This window comes from Carassius carassius, chromosome 32, assembly GCF_963082965.1.
Source record: "Carassius carassius chromosome 32, fCarCar2.1, whole genome shotgun sequence".
Taxonomy (NCBI): Eukaryota; Metazoa; Chordata; class Actinopteri; order Cypriniformes; family Cyprinidae; genus Carassius; species Carassius carassius.
In genome coordinates, this window is record NC_081786.1 from 4,055,742 (window position 1) to 4,076,015 (window position 20,274).

Consider the following 20,274-nt stretch of genomic DNA (forward strand, 5'->3'; position numbering starts at 1 on the left):
CATCTTATTCTGTTTTGTGATCTCATTTTCTGAAATTAGCTTCTGAAACTAGCCTTTTTATATCAACCCCTGGCTGCTTGATTTATGATTTGAACCACAGTGACAGTAAAAGAAAAGCCCTGTAGATCTAGTGACCCACGGTCGTAAATGTGCTTTTCACTGCTGTGACTTTCACATCAGATTAACCTGATGCTACAAGGAACTGGTAAGCAACTATAATAATATTATACTGTATATATCCCAGTAAGATCTCAGTGAAATCTTCTTAAAATCATAAAAATGTCAAGTTGCATAACAGCACTGTAAAGTACTTACATACATTTTGAATGGTAGTGTATATGCTGTAAAAGGCGTAATTTACTGGGAAAACCACATGGGCAGTGCAATGCTCTTTGGTATATTCTGAGATCTCCTCTGTATTATTCACTTGTCATGTGAAAATGACTCAAATGTCCCTCCATTTCCTCTTACATGGATACATTACATGGTGTTGTTGTTTCACTTGTGACTGGCTGAAGGTAGGTTCAATATTATATGCTAAAGCTCCAGAAAAGCCTTGAAATAGTATTTGGTATGCATGATGCAGATATGATCCTGTTGAGTAATTCAATCTTTGCATCACTGAGTCTTGATTATGGAAAAATCTCTCTTCTTTCAGAGAATTCCAAAGTAATTGTTACTCATGTCCCGTTCTTTCTGCTCTTTCTCATGAATTGTAATTCATATGAACTATTTTGTCTGAACATTCAACATCTTCCTTCTAAAAAGTCTTGAGAGGGATGTGTCTTTAATATCCTGTGGGTTCTGGGTTGCTGATGGAAATAGGTATTTTAGCACAGGAGGAAGTAGTTGAGAAACCCACATGAAACTGTGCTTTTTGAAACCAGTGCCATCATATGATGTGCAATTCTATGCATAAAATAGCAGATCATAATCAGTTGACTGACTGTGCATTTGTCTCTCTCATAGGACATCTGTGAAGACATATCGGATCATGTCGAGCAGATCCATGCCCTGTTGGAGACTGAGTTCTCCCTGAAGCTCCTGTCCTACTCAGTGAACATCATAGTGGACATTCGGAGCGTGCAGCTCCTCTGGCACCAGTTGCGAGTGTCCGTGTTGGTTCTGAAAGAGAGGCTTCTCCAGGGCCTGCAGGACTCCAACGGCAACTACACCCGCCAGACTGACATACTGCAAGCCTTCAGCCAGGATCACGACGAGGTCAGATACATCTCCAAAACATCATCCAAATTAAACCACCTAAAGCGGTTACATCCTTTACTCAGGGTACATCCCTTACTAAATCACAAGGACAGAAAGTTAGTTATGCAACATTATGCTGGGAGTGTACCATAAACTCATTTAATATACCCTTGACCAAAGACATTCAGAATAGGCAACCCTTGCAAACATGCTTTTTTAGAAAACACTTGCAGTGAAGTGCACATGCTTATACCAGATCAATTCAGGATTGATTTCATTACATATTAAATTTGAGTTTGCAAATGAGTCTGTTTGTTTTTGTGATCTTAATCATCTTTAGGCTCGGCTGGATGCTTTGACCGAAGTGGACGACTCTGGCCAACTGACTATTAAATGCACTAAGGACTACTTCTCCTTGGACTGTGGCATCACTGCTTACGAACTGAGCGACTACAGCCCCATTGATGACCCAGAAGGTCGAGGGCCACGCTCCCTTTATCCTGAGTTGGAGCAAGACTTTCCAGAACTGGTTCAGAGTGTGGATCTTCTAAACATCGCGGCCTCTAGACAAAATCAGGTGTCATCTCCACCTGCAGAAGAGTCAATTACCTCCACCCAGGAACCTCAAGAGACAATCAGCGGCCCCAACGAAGAAGAAAGTGCACCAGATTCAGCAATGCAGGGAGATTGCGGCTTTGGCCTTTCCAAACGCCCACTTCAAAGTGGCTTTAAGAGTGATGTGTCTCCTACACAGCCTTTGCCTAAAAAGCCCATGTACGTGGAGGGTGATGGGTACACAAGGTGCACTAGGTCTTCACCTCTCAGGTACCAGGCTGACATGAGCAGAAGCACACCCTCCCTTCTGGATACACCAGATCGCTCAAAGTTTTGGCTGGAGCTGGAATCAGTCTATCCAGGCAATGGGAGTCAGTCCTATGAAAGTCTCCATGCCATAAACGGGAGGAACTTGCAGATGAGTCTCAAGAGACCATCTGAAGTCCCTCTGGAGAGACACTCATCAGAGGCCATGCAGGGATTCCACACGGAGAAGCACTTGACAAACTTCAAGACTGTGCACTCCAAAGCCAAGCAGGCTTACAGTGACTCTTCCAGTCCTCCACCATCTTCAGGGGAGGACATCTCAGACCCCGACCAGCGGGAAATGTCATCCAGCCCGGACGATCAAGCTCCCACCACAGGTTCTCTCTGGATCATGAACCAGAATGCTTTGTGCATCTCCAACCCATCAGAGAGCCCCAAAGAGCACTGGTATGGCTCAGATGAGTTCCTTACTCTTCCCACCCAGCTGAAAAAGACAGAGATGTTGACAATGAAGCTGGAAAGCCTCACTCAGGCTTTACCACAAAGGAGTCTGCAAGAGTCCATCCAGGACGTGGATGACTGGGAGCTTACTGAGGTCAACCCTGATTGGGAGAGCAGCAATGATCTTCTTTTGCTTCACCCCTATAAGAAGCCCTCCCGAGCCGGCCGCTTTTCACCTACCTCCTCGAGCGACGTGGCACCTTCTCTGGATGACAGCATAGAGTCTGGCCCACTCAGCGACCTGTTGTCCGAGGATGAGGGGGCACGAAGTACACCTGAGTCCAAGGGTAGAAATATATCAGCTGGCCGGCCCAATGCACCAAAGATGATGTTTCAATGCACACCCTTGATACAGCAACTACTAGAAGATATTCAGCACCAAGAGAACTACCATGATGTCTGGGCGAAGCTAGAGGTAAGAGATTTCTGCTTTTTGGAATAGTATTCTTGTATAACTTTTCCAAGGACTATTTTTGAAATTGAATATTAGCTTACTAGAGTCCTGTGCAGTATCTGCTGTATACTGTGCTGTATATACTAAAAATCATGCAGCATATGCTTTAAACTGTCCATTACTGTATGTTATGCCACACGTAACTGCAAGCTGTTGTATATACAGTATATTAAATACTCTGAAGTATATACTGTATACAGTTCCAAATATACTATGTACTGTGACTTATAAAATTTGATATTGTTGTATATACAGTATGCGGATTACTGGCCACTATATACTGTACTATATTTAATGTACTTTATAGTATTTCATGTATTCTGTGCTTCCTATACTGTATACTAATTCTGTACAGTATTTACTGTACACCATGTACAGTCCCTTAATCAGTGTATTGAACACTGTGCAGTATATACTGTAAACTGCATACTGTTTTTATATTCTTAAAGTTAAATTGTAGGCGTTATTCCATAATAAACATTTAACACACTGTAGAATGATACATTTGCTATCACACGATCTCAACGTGTTTCATGTGAGTGGCGTTTAGTTATTAACATTATTGTGCATTTTTAATTAAATTTCAGAATAATTGTCTTGACTTTCGGCTTTCATATCGATGAGATACATTTCAACTAAATTTGTGGGTTGTGAGATACATTCTGTCCAGTGTAATGTCCATAAATACTGCTAATTTTGGCAAATCACATCATCCTAGTATACTTATTGCAGAAATATAAAGAGTAGTTAGTACACTATTCCTTAAATTTCACTCAGCAAAACTAAATAAGCAAATGTTAATGTTAACCCTCTCACTGGTTTAACTTACATTTATCACAGTTCTGCATTTCTGATTTAATTTGAAAGAGATATAATCATTAAGAAGTCCTTTGTATGCCTTAATCCTCATTCACATAGAGGCGGCAGTAAATATGTGTCACTTACACTAAGCAGATATTAAAAACAGCTGATAACTAAAGGGGTAATGAACTAACAAGCCACCTCAGCTTTTTGCTAATATTCAAAGCTTAATTAACAGGATTGCACTCCTCAACAACCTCTCTTCAGTCCCAAGTCTGTAATTAAATGATTAGCTATGTAATAAAGATCATGCAATCGTGTTTATAAAGGACCCGGGCGCTTGAGGAAACCAAACTAGTCAGACTAGTTCTTCACTTTCTTAAGGGCTATGTACAGAATAGTATACAGTACTATCATACTCCTACTATCGCTGAACTATATAGTATGTGCACTATGCACAGTATGCAAATTTTTCTAGATTGCATGGAAATGCATTTTGCTGAAATGTTGTATCCCACAATGCAACATATCCATATGAACTGTGAAGTAGAGCTCTTTTGTTTTTAGCTTTTTTTTTACTCATTTGATCAGACTGCCACATCAAAACATTAAAACATTTTTTTTTACAAATAATAATAATTATATATGCAATTGTATTTACATTTTAGTAGCAGATGCTTTTATTAAGCAAATAAGAAACATCGCAAGCAGGTTATCAAATAAGCCAAATATGTGACTCTTACTGTAAGTCATGAGACAGACAAGTGAGGTCAGCACAATGTGATAACAATGTGGCATACTACTGTTTGAAATGTTTATCATGGAATAATGCATATATATATATATATATATATATATATATATATATATATATATTTAAATAGATGGCAATATACTGTTGCTGTAAGCAGTAATTTATTACTGTGACGTTTTATTATTTAGCAATCTAGCTTCATCAGATCTCATCATCAGTAATGCATTAAACTTTGTGTTTTAAATAACATACATAAGAATTACATTAATATAAGAAACGGCAAAGTTTTGTTCTAAAAATAAAGATTAAAGAATAACAATTTTTTTTACTTCCTGATGGTTGACCATGAGATTAGTTTTACTGTTTGGTTTACTGCATTAGAGACACAGTAGCGTACTATTGCCATCTGGTGGTTAAATACAAATTCACACCAAGATTATCAAATTAATATCTATTCATAACTGTGTTTATGAAAATGACTCAATCGGGGTCAGTTAAAGGTCAGTTAAAATTTTATGAAACGTTCACACTGCCCCAAAATGTGATAGAAATTGAAGTTATGTTTTTTACAGTCAAAACATGGTAATTTGATATTAGACACTATTGTCATAAAAAATATGCCAAATAATTCTTGCATGGTTTAATTTATTAAGAATTTGCATTAGTTTTTGCATTAGTTTTGTATTTTGGTGGGAACTATTGTGCTATTTGTGTGCTATTTGTCCATTCATTCTATGGTAGGTTTCATAAAATACTTAGACTGGTCTTACAAATAAGCCATCTGTTTTAATTGTTTAAGATCAAAGGTCAGTTACATTAAAACATAGAGTGCTATTAAAAAATAAAATAATAAAAAATAAGACTGTTTACCTCTTGCTATTTGGTCAGACTATTTCTTAACACAGAGGCTAATTTCATGTAAATGCCCTCTGATTTACAAGGATCAATATCATTAGACACATTTCATCCAGTGTCATGACTATATCGTCCAATGGAATTCATTCAGTTCGCATATTTTATCACCTCCAAAGGCAGTCTTCTGTTTTATCCAAGCAGATCAATCCTTACAGCAAAGGAAGCACTTTTGAAAGCTACTTCATAACACTCCTCATGTCTTAGGAACAGTATCCACGGTAATCATGCCGATCCGATGAAGGTGAATGACTAGTGAAGGGAAGGATGCCCTTAAAAGTTTTCAGCTGTAATCCTTCCTTTGCTTCAAGTGCAGCCGTGTGTGAGTGTGTGAGTGTGTGCAGTAAGCTCACTGGAGCGGGTGGAGGTAGGCAGCCACATCCACCTGAGATGATGCGTGTCACAGGAGGAGGTGATTGATTACATTAGTATTCAGCCGCTGGAGATGACTTCATTCTCATGGCAACAGACAGCTGGCAGCTGAAGCCTCTTCTTGGGGGCGTCTCAGGGGCCTAGTCATGTGTGACGCCACCTACCCGTCTTCCCCTTCTCCTTGTCTTTCTCTCTCTCTCTCTCTCTCTCTCTCTCTTTCCTCTGCCTCCCCCCACTTTGACATTCTTTGCATATCTTTGTCTTTGCATCTTTATTTTTGGTGACAGTTATGGTATTGAAAATAAAAAATAAATATAAGAATGTACAAAAAAAAAAGAATTACAAAAAATGAGATTAAAAGGTATATTAAATAAGAGACAATGATAGATAAGTAGATAGAAAATAGCATTAGATAATTAATATAAAAAAAGATTTTTTTACCATTTGTATATGTAAATTATTAAAATAGGTTTTAAAATGAAGCGTATACTTATTGCATGTAGAAAATTAAGCCTGTTTTTCATTGTGACATGTTTATTCATATTTTATTTTATTTTATTTTATCTGTGTCATTATTCTCCAAATATTCTCATTTTGGATTCCAAAATATCCTGTAAAAAATATCAGCATGCAGGTTCGAAATAACATCAGGGTGATTAAATGATTAACAAATGTAGATTTTTGAGTGAATAATTCCTTCTTAGTGCAAACAAACAGATAACATGAATATGCTGATAAATTTTTGGGGTGAGCTTGTTGTAAGCATTGGATATGGCGTTAAAAGCAGTGATTGTCCAATTCAAATATGAATTTGGCAGCAACCGACTGCCCTCATCCATTAGCACTCTCTCTGTCTGTCTGTCTGTCTGTCTCTTTCTTTTTCTTTCTCCGGGGCATGGAGTTGCGTCTCATTTTCTCTTCCTCCCTCTGTAACACACTCACAAACAGGTCTTGTGACAAGCTCAGTTAATGCCATGACCAGCGGCTACATATTCATCTGCTCTGAGAGCTTTTATCAGTGCACAAGATGAGAGTGAATCACAAGCCATCCCTGCCAGGGGAATAATTTAGCAGCACTATCTATTGATCTCCATCGACTGCCACAATCTCACTGAATTCCTTTGGTCTATATGATGATGTACCATACTGTAGCAGAGCTGGAGAGATGTGCAATAGTTTCAGGGCTTTCTTTCAACATAAAAGTGGTCTACCAGCACCGACAAGCTTGACTAAGACAGTCCGCCAGACCAAAACCAGGTCCAGTTGATCTGCTCAATGCATATAAACCAGTAGGAGATGTGTTCAGGCCTCATTCTGACATCTGAAATGGCAGATCTGATTCCTCTCCAGCATTTAGCTTTGAAAGCAGAGCCAGTCTCACCCACTTCAAATCCTGTCTGCCGGAGAAATGCAAACAGTCGATAAATGCGGAGAGGTCATTTATATCAATATCTTTGATTTTCACCAATGTTAGATGAGCAGGAGGACCTGCCCTGGAGAAAGGGTGAGATGTTTTCATATTACATTCAGATGGTTCATTAAAGACTTGAAATGAAATTGCATTTGATCCGTTTAGGTGTATGAGATCAGAACATCAGAAGACCGGCATATTTGTCAACTCTGATTAGAGCTCAGATCCTTGACATTCACCCTCTGGTTAACCACAGACTTGATGGAATCGTTCACCTGAAAATGTCATTATTTACTCACCTTAATTTCATACTTTTTCTTTTATATGCAGAAGATAAATGTCCAAACTGCTAATTTTTTCATGCAATGAAAATAAGGGCTGTTGAGCACCAAAAATTACACAACAGTGCCACAAAATAATACTTTTTTAGACTTCTGAAGTTTTCTGAAACATTTGAGATCAGCAACAGAGGTAGGAGATTTTCAGTGAATAACAACCTCAATTTTGGCCAGTTCCTCACACAAAGCGTTCATGTGTCTTCAGAAGATCTGACAGATAGCTATAGATACTAATAAAGACTCCTTTATGTGTTGTTTTGTCCTTTTTGAGGTATAAAACACTCCATCTGCATTTGTGTTTGGAACAGAGCAGTTTGGACATGCTGTAAAATGTCTCCTTTTTGATGTATGGATGAAAGGCAGCTTTATAATGATACAGTTTTCATTTTTCAGCGAGCTGTTCCTTCAGTGTTTGTTTTAGCTAGTTCCCGCTGGTGGAATCTAGTGTTCCTTTGGTCCAGCAGGTGGCAGTATGTATACACCGAGCACATTGAATCTCCTCTCACTGAAAAAAGCCATTGAGGCAGATCAAGGGCAGCTTCTGTGTGACATTCCCTTAAGCATTGTGTGCTTTAGACAAATGCTTTGAAACTTTTATCAGTTTTATCAAACCTTATCAAAACACTTGATTATGCTTATTCTTTTTTTTTCTGAGGTCCTGTTTGTTGTGTTGTGGTGTAACACATGGTGGTTTTGTTCCGATTTTTATGTTTCGAGAATTTTGATGTCAAAGCAATCACATTTGCTGTGTTTGACTGTGTTGATGTGTCTGTATGTTGTGTGTTTGTTCTTGCAGGGTTTTGTCAGCAAACTGGATGAGTTCATCTGCTGGCTGAGAGACGCTCTCGAAACCACAGACAACTGGACGCCTCCCAGAGCTGATATCCACAGCCTCAAACTCTACCTGGAAACTCACCTTGTGAGTAAACGTCTATCCGTCCATATCCTTCAGTGTGTAAAAACTCACAGAAGTTAACAAATGAGCACATGATCAGAAGTGTTTCCTCTAGTGTTCATACTGCTGTTTTTATTTCATTTTACAATCTTAAAGGAGGATTTTTGCTCAGATGTTGCTCTTTCATAGTTTCGTCATGTCTCTCAGTCATGTTTAATTTAAGTATCAACCTTTGTCTCCAGTGTTTCTTATAAATTGTTTAGGAGGAATCGAAATGGGCACAAATTAGTTGATTGTTTATGTACAAAAAGAAAAGTATTGATTTTTCTTTTATTGCAAAAATCAGTAGGATATTAAGTAAAGATCGCTAAGAATTTTCAAAATAGTTGTACCTTGGCCAAATACTGTCCTATCATAACAAACCACAAACATCAATTGAAAGCATATTTATTCAGCTTTCAGATGATGTATAAATCTCAATTTTGAAAAATTGCCACTTAAGATTGTTTTTGTGGTCCAGGAGTCACATTTATATTTTATAGTAATAAATAGGTGTGTGTGTATAAAATATAAATAATTTATAATAATTTTCATATTAAAGTAAATAATAAGTATGCATAATTTAACATTTTCATATATTTAAATAAATAATTTAAAAATGTATTCTGAATGTCTTAAATTCCAAAATATATTTTTATGAATGTAAATATATATTACTATATAGTCAAAAGGAAATAATAAATGTACATTAATTTATTTATAAATATGTATAATTTAACATGTTCATATGTGGTGTTATATCATATTTAAATAAATAATTTACAGTCAATTATACCTTTCCTCTATTACAAAGTAAAAAAATGTAATTCATGAGTATAAATACATAGGATTATATTAAATATTAATCAAAAATATTTTAAATGAATGTGTATTATTTATAAATCGGTATAATTTAACATTATATTATATAGATAAATGTTGATGTTGTATTTTGAGATTGCCAGGTTTGTTTTCAAGAGAAACGTCTGAGAAGTAGGAGACGTTAAATCTCATTGCTGTCTAGGAAAACTAATTCAGGTATTAAAAAGATCTCATTTATGAGTTGTCCTTCCAATGGGAGTGTGAAACCCTTACTAACCCGTATCAGAAGCGTATCATGTTTACCTCGTGCACCTGCGAGACGTGTTTGTTTATCCATCTGTCTGTGTCTGTACTGCAGGAGGAAAATCACATTGTGTTTTATAGTGAAGGGGCTTCACTCATTTTTATTGATTCAGAGAGCGGGGTCACACACTCGCTGTCTCTCATCCAGCATTCGGGGCTCTCAGGATGTGCTCACAGGTTTAATGTCTGGGCATTAAGTCCAGCTGGCAGGTGGGGAGCATGTGTGTGTTTGTGTACATGCGCATATATGTGTGTGTCTTTGAGCACGGATCTTTCCGGTACCCACAGGAGAGCCGCAAGGAGGATGCTTGCTGTTGCAGGGTAGGAAGAGAAGGGGAGAGAGAGAGAGAAAAGGAGTGGGCTTTCTTTATAAGGCATTGAGAGATTGTGAAATGAAACAGCTATTGATTGCACTGGGTGGCGGATACAGGTCTCTGAATCACATTAACGACACACACACACACACACACACACACACACACACACACACACACGCCGGCCTCCATTGGCAAATGAGACACAGAAACAAGGGCCCCCAGTCACACAGATAGTGAGTTGTGCTCTTGCTTTCTAACATAAACACAAACATTAAAGACATGCTTTATACATCAGCTAGTACATAAACCACACAGTCTTTTACATTTGAGTCGAGAGTGTTTAAATGGTTAATTGGAGTTTTGTGACCATGACTATTAGTTCATGTTATTTACATGCTGGAATGCTCCTATATGTTAACAAAACTACTGAAACATTCAGTAAATTTATATATTTTTGTTTCACTTCCAGAAAGAAATGGACTAAAAATGTAACACTTACAAAATTGTCTAGTTAAATGGTATCTGGAAGTTTCTGTTTGCAATGACAAAGCCTTTTTATCCTGTTTTGTATTTGCATGTTAGTGTTGTCATCTAGCTAAATTAATTATTTTTAAATGTAGTTCTTCAACTTGAATTTGCTGCTTAACTATTTTAAAAACTGTAGTTTCTGTTTTGAAAAAAATTGAATGTTAACCCCACTGAACCAGCCCAAGGTTGTTTGCTGGTCTAGCATTTGCTTGTTTAAGATATTTTAGCTGGTTTCCCAGTCTGACCCATTGACCCATGTGTTCAAAACCACCAAACCACCAGCTTGGGAGCCAGCAAACATACCTTAGGCTTTTTAAAGCTGTTTATTTCACCAGAGAAACATTGTAAACTATTCTTCTTTCCCAGTGCAAAGTAGTTCCTAGCAAAAAAAGAAAAACAAAAACACATCCATGAACTTCTAAATTTACTAAAAATGGTTACCACTTTAAACATACTAAACTAATGCAGATAGCATGTGATTTGTGAACCAGTATTGTTCTTAAACAAGCTTTTTGAAATGTATTTGTACATAACACATTTATGAATATAACATAATGACATTTTACTTTGGAAGAAAATTCTATTTTATAAATGTTTTAAGTATAATATATTAAGGTATATACACATTTTTTTTAAAAGATACATTAAAATATAGATATATTTTTTTATATTTATATATAATTTTAAAAAAAGTTCTTACATATCATTCACCCAAGGAATATTGTATGACCATTTTTAAGTACAATTCTTTCATCACTTTCTCACTCTGTCATACTGAAAATGAAAGAAAAGAAGAAAAAAGAAATGGAGTCAAAGATGTTTTGAAGAACGTTGATCTCTATAAACAGCCAACCCCCAAAAATTCCTGGAAAATTTTATTTAAAAAAAAATTCCTTGTGTTTTTCATATAGAAGAAAGAAAATCATGCAGGTTTGGAATGAAATAAGAATTAGTAAATGATGACAGAATACATTTTTTGGGTGAACTGTCCCTTTAATAACAAGCACAGCACTCATGATCCAGGATAGACTGACAGGCGGTCCTCCTGTCTCCTCACCCCAGAATCCACAAATTCCTTCAAACCTGCACACCACAAACCCAATCTGTCTCCAGACACCTCCTCGCCGAGCAGCCTTCCCTCCGTTCTCTCTCTCTCTCTCTGATTTAGGATTAGGACAGAGGGAGGTTTGTGGTCCACTGGTTGCTGTGGCACATCTATTGATGTCAAGTAAGCGATAACCTATCTGCCCTCACGTCTGATCCTAGCCAGAACGGGGCGGCAGTCTGCTTGCACACAGACGCTTCACACGTCAAGAGCTAGCAGAACAAAGCATGTATCACCTCCCATGTGAAGATGCAACACAAATTTGTAGCGTAATAGCAAACAAAACACGCCTGCTTTAAGAATCAACTTAAAATGTAGATTTCGGCTTTGTGCGCTCAAACTGTTAGGTTTCTTTCATGAGCACATTGGATTTTCTCTTTGTGTCTGGGTTTTTTAAGGTAAAGGTGATGATGAAATAGATGCAAGGGTATTTTTCACACCTTGAAACATGACAAGAATGTTTTTGTGTTGTTTTTGAGGTGTTTGTACATCCTCGTTTAATAAAACATGACGTGTGTTGCCTTATTGCTTATGCTGAACCTTGAATTGGAGCTGCGCGAATTGATAAAAAAAAGAGTCTCTTAATAAGATTATGTGTTATTGATATCGCCTCAGTTATAGTTGATGAGATTGTCACCGCTTGCTGTTTATGCTGTGGAATACAGTATACGAGTGTCCTTGCCATTTGCACCAAAAATTGATATTACACCCTATTACTACAGCATTTTGTTGTAGCATAAATCAGTGATGGATATCTGTTTATTCTGCGTTTTTTTCCCCTTCGGTTTGTTTACTCATTTTAAAGGCATTTAGCTCTGTAAAGGATATCAATTTCAGGCTGTATCCGAACTCATAAATAAGCTCTCTTCACTTTCTCTCGTGTCTGTCATGAGTGATAAATTCTCTCACCTGCTGATCCATCACCCGTCTCTTCCCGCTCGCGCTTTCTGATGGCACAAAGTTGAGAGAGAGACAGTGTCGGCCCTCTTGCTCCGCTCTCAGACGGCCTCAGACACCAGACCATCCATTTAGTATGTGTGACGGCCATTTCTGTGCTTTCTTAGTCACTAAACTTAGGGCTTGTTTACTTGTACGTACATGATTAGTGCTTTCTGGTGTTATTTTAAACATCAGACTGTTTGTTTAGTACACTGCCTGTTGAACCTGATAAAAAAAAATTGATATGCAAATTTGTAAGGCTTCTAAAAACAACAAAATGTTCTACATGTTTTCTGTCATTGATAGTTTCTACTTAGCAACATCTCCCTTCAGGCTGTGGCCCATGTGTCTTTTTGCTGTGAAATCTTTACAGATATTTTATAAAGAAGTTTTTGCTAGTAATATTTCAAAATGAACAGGACTGAAGCAGCTTAAGTTTACTTGATTATGCATACATTACAACTAAATTATTATTATTATTTTTTTTAGAAAAATCATATTCAAATGTATCAAATACGATACTTGTCATTTGTTCATCATCATTTTATTGCATTGCATCACATGTTTTGCTACCCACAGTAAAAGTGCAGAGCTTTGATCATAAAACTAAGCATTTAAATGTCATCTACGACATATTATTGGGAGATACAGTGACAACTGATTTTGAATGCATTTAATGTAAGTAGCATGTAGTCTGCCATATTGTTATGAAGATCTCTTTAATTTACAGTACAATTATTTTTATTATTTTTATAATTTATTATTATAAATATTTTGGCAATATCAGCAACAAAATTACATAGTTTGAACATCTGAATCCTCCAGTAAAATGAGTGCAGTTTTCTTATGTATCATATGAGCCATAAAAGCCTGATATATATGTTACTCAACAAAAAACTTTGCCATGCACATATCAGAATTTATAAAAAATAAACTAGGCATAAATATGTGTGCACCGAAATTATTTTAATACTCTCCTCCCATAACTTTTGTGCTGGAAAGAGAAACACTTACAAATGCATAATCAATAAAGTCAGGTGCAAAAATAACTGTCCATGTCTTTGCATGAATCTCAAAACTTTTGTATGTACGTAAACTCTTTCTTTTAGGATGAAATTTACACCACGTTTTATACATGAGGCCCCTGCTAACATTTGCCAAAATGTTCAGTATACAACCTAAATGCACTGCATTGAATAATATATCCCATAATGCCGTGGACTCTTTATTTCCCCGTAAATTTCCAGAGTGACATATTATTATTTTGTTTGATTTATATATATTTCAGTTAGTTGACAAGACAACATTTTTTATTTTTGGTTAGCTTAACTATTAAGTATTTATTATTGATATTACAAAAACTTAATAAAAAAAAATGAAAACTAATAAAAACTATGAAGACATAAAAATATAAACACAATTTAAAAAAATTAGTTTTTAATAACAGACAATATAAAAATAAAATAAAAATATTAACAAAACCTATAATAGGTACTGAAATAATACTGATGCTGCCACAATAATAATTATTGTTATTATATATTTAAAAACAAGGGTTCTGTTGAGTTCGACTGAATTTTGAAAAGTCAAGTCACGCGTGTCAACAAACCGGAATTGCAATGTCAGACTCCAACAAGTCATGCCGTACATTATTCTACACACTATGAAAGTGAAAGAAAGTCGTGACATTTTTGTTAACCCATACTCGGAATTGGCGCTGTGCATTTAACCCATCCAAGTGCACACACACAGCAGTGAGAAGTGAACACACTGTGAACACACACCCGGAGCAGTGGGCAGCTATATATCCAGCACCCGGGGAGCAACTGGGGGTTCAGTGCCTTGCTCAAGGGCACTTCAGTCATGGGTATTGAGGGTGGAAGAGAGCGCTGTTCATTCACTCTCTCCTACCTACAACTCTTGCCAGCACCGAGACTCAAACCTGCAACCTTCGAGTAACTAGTCCAACTCTAACCATTAGGCCACAGCTGACCCTATGCTGTTGTACACTACACATTTTTAAAAACATAGTCATCATAATCCATTCCGTTCAAACAGAAAACTGCGCTCAGAGTATACAGTGTGTAATGCAACATTAGTACGAGTAGCATGTTAGACTGCATTTATGAACAGACATTTGTGAAAGCAGGCTGGATTGGAAACTCTTTACAGAAAATTGATGCATCTTTCTGTCAGGTTTGCTGTCAGACAGACAGGCAGGCCGGCAGACAGCTGAAGGTGAAAACAGGCCGTGGCGGCTCCAGCTGCCCTTCGTGCCACTGGTCAGATCAGAACGGTCGGTAATGGCGTGAAACAGGGCAGAGGGAGATCTGAGGAGATGAGAATCGAAGGTGAGGATGGCTCTAGGCGCCTCAAGCACAAGCCCCCTGTGGGAGCACGGCCCATCGCCCCCCTCATTCCCACCCGTCAACCTCTGCACATCTTCAAAAGCACATCCCTCGCCGGCCCCCCTTTCCTCACGGACGCAGTATAATGCTCTCTACTCTTTGATTACACTTAGCAATTGGAGAGCCCTCCGTTCGAGAGCGCTGAGTATTATCAAAACCAATCAACATGAAAGTTTTTTTTCTCCCATCGGCTGCTGCACCCACTGGAGGGCGAGAGCAGGGGGGAAAACAGTGTTTGGTGGGGGTTTAGAGAGAAAAAAAGGTGAAATAGAGACATCAGAGTAAATGGGCAGCCTATTGGGAGACGTACACATGACTGAGAGTTGGAAAGCACCCGACTGATGGATCCTTTGAGCTGCTGAGCGCCATGCAGTGAATTGGAGGTTTAAGACAGAAATAGAAAGACAGGAACACGGTTGCTCAGTCCCGAGGTCATTTTCTGGAGGGAGAAATGGCTTCAGTTTTATAACGTCATTTGAAAATTAGTTTATGCCGCGGATGATGAATTAGAGGGATGGCTGTCGTTTGTTAATAATTCAGCAGCGCGGATGGCAGGATAGACTCGGACAAATACAGAGAGATGGGCTTCATTCCTCTGAGGATGTATGAATAATGCTCGTTTGAGATCAAGGAGTGTGTGAAGGGTGTTTAAAGGTTGCATGTTGACAGGCGGGAGATTATATACATTCTTGCTGAAGCACATAAGCATGTGACTTATGAGTGTTTGTTTCAATGGGATGAAACTGGACGATGAGTTCAAGAAAGCTGATTTCACATTACCCGAGTCCTGTAGGAAAGAAACATGAGATCTCCTTAGACGAAGAGCTCAAGTTTTCTTAAAAAGATCTCAACAGTCTCAATTCTCAAATCATGATCAGATCAATATTTCTCATCAATTTCTCTCATGATCAAATGTTCTGAGCTGCTGATCACATTCATTTATAGATGTACATCTATATGATCCAAAATAAAGTAAAAGCAGTAATATTCTGAAATAGTATTATAGTTTGAAATAACTATTTTCTATTTGAATCGATTAAAAAAATTAATTTATTTGTGTGATGCAAAGCTGAATTTTCAGCATCATTACTCCAGTCTTCAGTGTCACATGATCCTTCAGAAATCTTTTTTTAACAGCAACCTGTGAGCAATCAGATATACATTAAAACTGGTTTAGTGTGTCTCGTTTCTTCTTGGTTGCATTAAGATTAAGTCGAGAGCAAATTGAGAGTTTTGCTCCAGTTTCCTAAAGAGAAGTTCTCTTACGAGAGCTCTCTCGTACTGCGTCTTAGCTAAGACGCTACGGGAAAAGTCTCTTTTCACGAAATACTGAAGCAAAAAATTATCCTTAATTTTGTATTTTTGTAAAGCGCATTTGCAGCAGTACACAGCCATGGGCGAGACGGCTCGTTCGCTCATTGGCTTGTTCTGCGCCCTTCTTGCCACTTCCCGCCGAAACAGGTGTGGCCCAACCTATAAAAGGAGCTTGAAAAGGCTGACTCACCTGATTTTTCATCTCTTCAGCGAAGCTCACGCATCGCTGGATCACGGAGGAAGCAAGCGCTGTCTGAGAAAGCACATCAGCAGGACGAGCCATTCTGAAGCTGCTGGCATTGCCGCCTTTCACTGCCGTTCCTGCTGCGCTATCCGGTGCCTATATCCTTTCAATTCTGTTATATCCAGCTGTTCTTATGTGTGTGTGTGTTCGCCCTGCGACACACACTCGTAAAAGAGCTTGCGTCTTTTTTAAGATGCCTTCCTGCGGCTCGTCAGAGCCCCACTCAGCGAGGGAGACCAGTACGTCATCTGTCTCTCCTGCCTGGGTGAAGATCATGCAGCGCTCGCGCTCGCTGACGGCGGATGCCCCCACTGCGAGCTGTTGCCATGGTGACTCTGAGGACTCGCCTGGCCTTTTTCTCTGAGCCTGCATTCTCCGCTGCGCTGAGGCGCCGTAAAAGCATCGCTTCCAGCGGATTCCGGAACCGTCTTCAGCTCAACCGAGCTCGCCGGTTCGCCCTGCTTCACCGGCCCCCCCTGCATCGCTTCCCGGTGGGCAGCGCCCGCTGTTTGCCAGCACGTCGTCCGAGGAAGTCGATCTCAGGGCCGCGTCGGGGGAAGAGGACACGTGCTCTCTGCTAGCTTCGGGCAGTGAGGGCTGGGCGAGCTCCGAGGATCTCGCGCCTTCTGCTCAGAAGCACAGCAGACGAGCTGACATCGAGAAGGAGCCGGGGCGAATGCTCGTGTTGGCCGCGACGAGTCTCGGCCGTGAGTGGTCTGCACCAGCGCCCCCCCTCTCGTTCCCGGCTGGATGGTATTTCCCTTTCGGATGAGCGTACTTCTCAAAGCCCGCCTCATTTCTTCCTGAGCTTCACGAAGAGGTGGCGAAGGCTTGGAACGCTCCATATTCAGCGCGAACTCGTTCGTCTGTCTCACTAGCATTCTCCACACTAATGATGCTAAAAACAGGAATTACCAGTCACTTCCGCCGGTGGAACAGGCGATAGTGACGCACCTTTGTCCGCCCTCAGCTGGACGGCGGCAAAAGCGGTGTTGCCATCTAAAGCCTGCTGTGTGATGCTGCGGCTGCACTACTCACGATGGCTGCTTCATCGAAGCGCAGGTGTACGAGTTCCGCTGTGGCCGAGCTCTCACCCAAGCGCGCCGCTGTTTCAGTTCCAGGAATTGTGACTGTCTCAGCGTTTTCTGCAACGCGCAAGCCTGCACAGTTGCCCGCTTGCCTGCACACAAAAGACATTATCACAACAGCTTCAGCAATGCAGCTCGAGACCCCCGTTCTCGCTCTACCGGCCGTCGCCCCGCGCCGCGGGGACCGCGGCAGAGGATTACGGTGAGGCCGGGAGCCCCGAAGCCATCCTAGGAAAGCCATCTATGATACATGATGCTGCGTCGGCACTACAGACGATGGCTGCTTCATCGAAGCGCCGGTGTACGAGTTCCGCTGTGGCCGGGCTCTCACCTAAGCGTGCCGCTGTTTCAGTTCCAGATATTGTGACTGTTTCAGCGTCTTTTGCAATGCGCAAGCCTGTACGGTTACCCGCTTGCCTGCACACAAAAACTGTTATCACGGCTACCCAGATATTTCCCGAAAAAGGTGTAATTTCTGGTGTCCCGGCCACGGCCGATGGTGCTATAAATGTAGTGACGATGCCCACTGCTCAGTGCCCATCTCCACATATAAGCACAGCCCTTCACACAGGGCTCGCGCCCATAAAAGCGACTCAAGTCGATCACGTGCACTACATAGTAGACGTGCCCACTCCTCAGTGCCCACAATCACTATGTCACACGCGTCATGTGGTTTCTGTAAAAACAAAACCCGTGCACACTCGTCCGGCCACGGCCGATGGTGCTATAAATGCAGTGACGATGCCCACTCCTCAGTGCCCATCTCCACATGTAAGCACAGCCCTGCACACAGGGCTCGCGCACATAAGATCGACACAGATCGGTCGAGCGCGCCGCATAGTAAACGTGCCCACTCCCCAGTGCCCACATACACTATGTCACATACGGCGCGTGGCTTCTGTTAAAACGAGGCCCGTGCATGTACGCTCTGCACAGGCAGACAGCGAGTTGAAAGTGGTAAATGTGCACATATGCAGCCCACAGTTACTCGCAGACATATCGAGTCCCACGGGACCTGCTCAGCCTTCCCCCAGTCGGTTAGCGCCGGGACGGGGTCGAGGAGGAGCGATCTGCCCGCTGTGATCAGCGCGCTCCCCGCCTCAAATGCGCAGCATACCCGAGCGTCACCGTTGCCCGGTCAACAGAGCGCGCTTCGCATCCAGCCCTTAGCCATTCATGCAAATGCATGGTCAGCGCTTCCAGGGGTTTCGGATTGGGTGCTAGGCATTATAAAGAGAGGCTACTCGCTACAGTTTTTTTCGACGCCCTCCGCGCTTTCAGCGCGCGTCGAAACTACGGTCAAAACAGAAGTAGCACACGTACTTCGGGCCGAAATATCAAAACTGTTGAGCAAAGGGGCTGTAGAGCCTGTGTCTCAAGCTCAAAGTGAGGGGGGGCTGTACAGCAGATACTTTCTGGTGCCCAAGAGAGACGGGGGTCTCAGGCCCATACCAGATCTAAGACAGCTGAACAAGGCATTGATGAAACGCAGTTTCAAAATGCTTACGACCAGGAAACTCCTCGCGCAGATTCGCAGAGGGGACTGGTTCATGTCAATAGATCTGAGGGACGCGTATTTTCAAATACAGATAGCGTCAAACCACAGGCGATATTTGAGATTCGCCTTCGAGGGCCAGGCATACCAGTTTACAGTCCTCTGTGGCTCCTAGTACGTTTACGAGGTGCATGGATGCAGCGCTCGCTCCTCTCAGACTCAGAGGCATGCGAGTGCTGGATTATTTGGACGACTGACTGGTTCTGGCCCGATCACGAGCGGAGCTCGTGGACCACAGGGCCGTTTTACTCGATCACCTCGAGAAGCTCGGCCTCAGTGTCAATTGGGCGAAGAGTTCGCTGAACCCCAGTCAGACGATTCTGTTTCTGGGTATAGTTCTGAACTCGTGTTCCATGACGGCGTGGCTGTCACCACAGCGCGTGATGGGCATTCAGCACGCAGCGAGTTCTTTCCGCTGCGGCGCGACCGTGTCGCTCAAACACTGTCAGAAGATGCTGGGCCTCATGGCCTCAGCATCTCCGGCTCTGCAGCTGGGCCTGCTCCGCATGCGCCCCCTGCAGTTCTGGCTGAAGACGCGGGTGCCACGCAGAGCGTGGGCATCTGGCCGGCTGCATCTCAAGGTCAATCAGAGCTGTGTCACAGCTCTGGCACCTTGGGCAGCGAACGGCTGGTACCGATCAGGTGTAAGCCTGGGGACTTCCCCGAATGTGAAGATGGTGTCGACGGACGCCTCCACTTTGGGATGGGGAGCGCTGCTCGAGGGCAGACCGTCCTTTGGCCTATGGTCAGAACGGGAAAAGCTCCATCATATCAACTGTCTGGAAATGCTGGCAGTGGAGAACGCGCTGATGCGCTTTTGTCCCCAAATCAAGGATCACCACGTCTTAGTCCGTTCGGGCAACATGTCTGTGGTGTCCTACATAAATCGCCAGGGCGGTCTCGGGTCCTGAAACCTGTACAGGCTAGCGGAACGCCTCCTGGCTTGGGCTCAGCGCGACGTGCGTTCGCTGAGGGCAGTGCATGTGCCTGGGCTACAGAATCTGGGTCCAGACAGGCTGTCCAGAGGCAATGTTCCTGCGGGCGAATGGTCTCTACACCCGCAAACAGTGCGGCTGTTGTGGGAGAGATTTGGCAGGGCGGAGGTGGACCTCTTCGCGTCCCACGAAAACGTTCACTGCCCTGCGTTCT

At 41.4% G+C, this 20,274-nt stretch overlaps 1 protein-coding gene across 3 annotated transcripts in view; it reads left to right on the forward strand.

Annotated features, from left to right (window-relative positions):
* Positions 1-20,274, forward strand: part of akap6 (A kinase (PRKA) anchor protein 6) — a 135,768-nt gene that overhangs the window by 26,817 nt on the left and 88,677 nt on the right. For all 3 annotated transcript variants that reach the window (XM_059519915.1, XM_059519914.1, XM_059519916.1), the window contains exons 3-5: positions 970-1,221; positions 1,544-2,941; positions 8,365-8,487. In XM_059519915.1, coding sequence (XP_059375898.1) covers positions 970-1,221; positions 1,544-2,941; positions 8,365-8,487 — 1,773 coding nt within the window. The remainder of the gene's footprint in view (positions 1-969; positions 1,222-1,543; positions 2,942-8,364; positions 8,488-20,274) is intronic.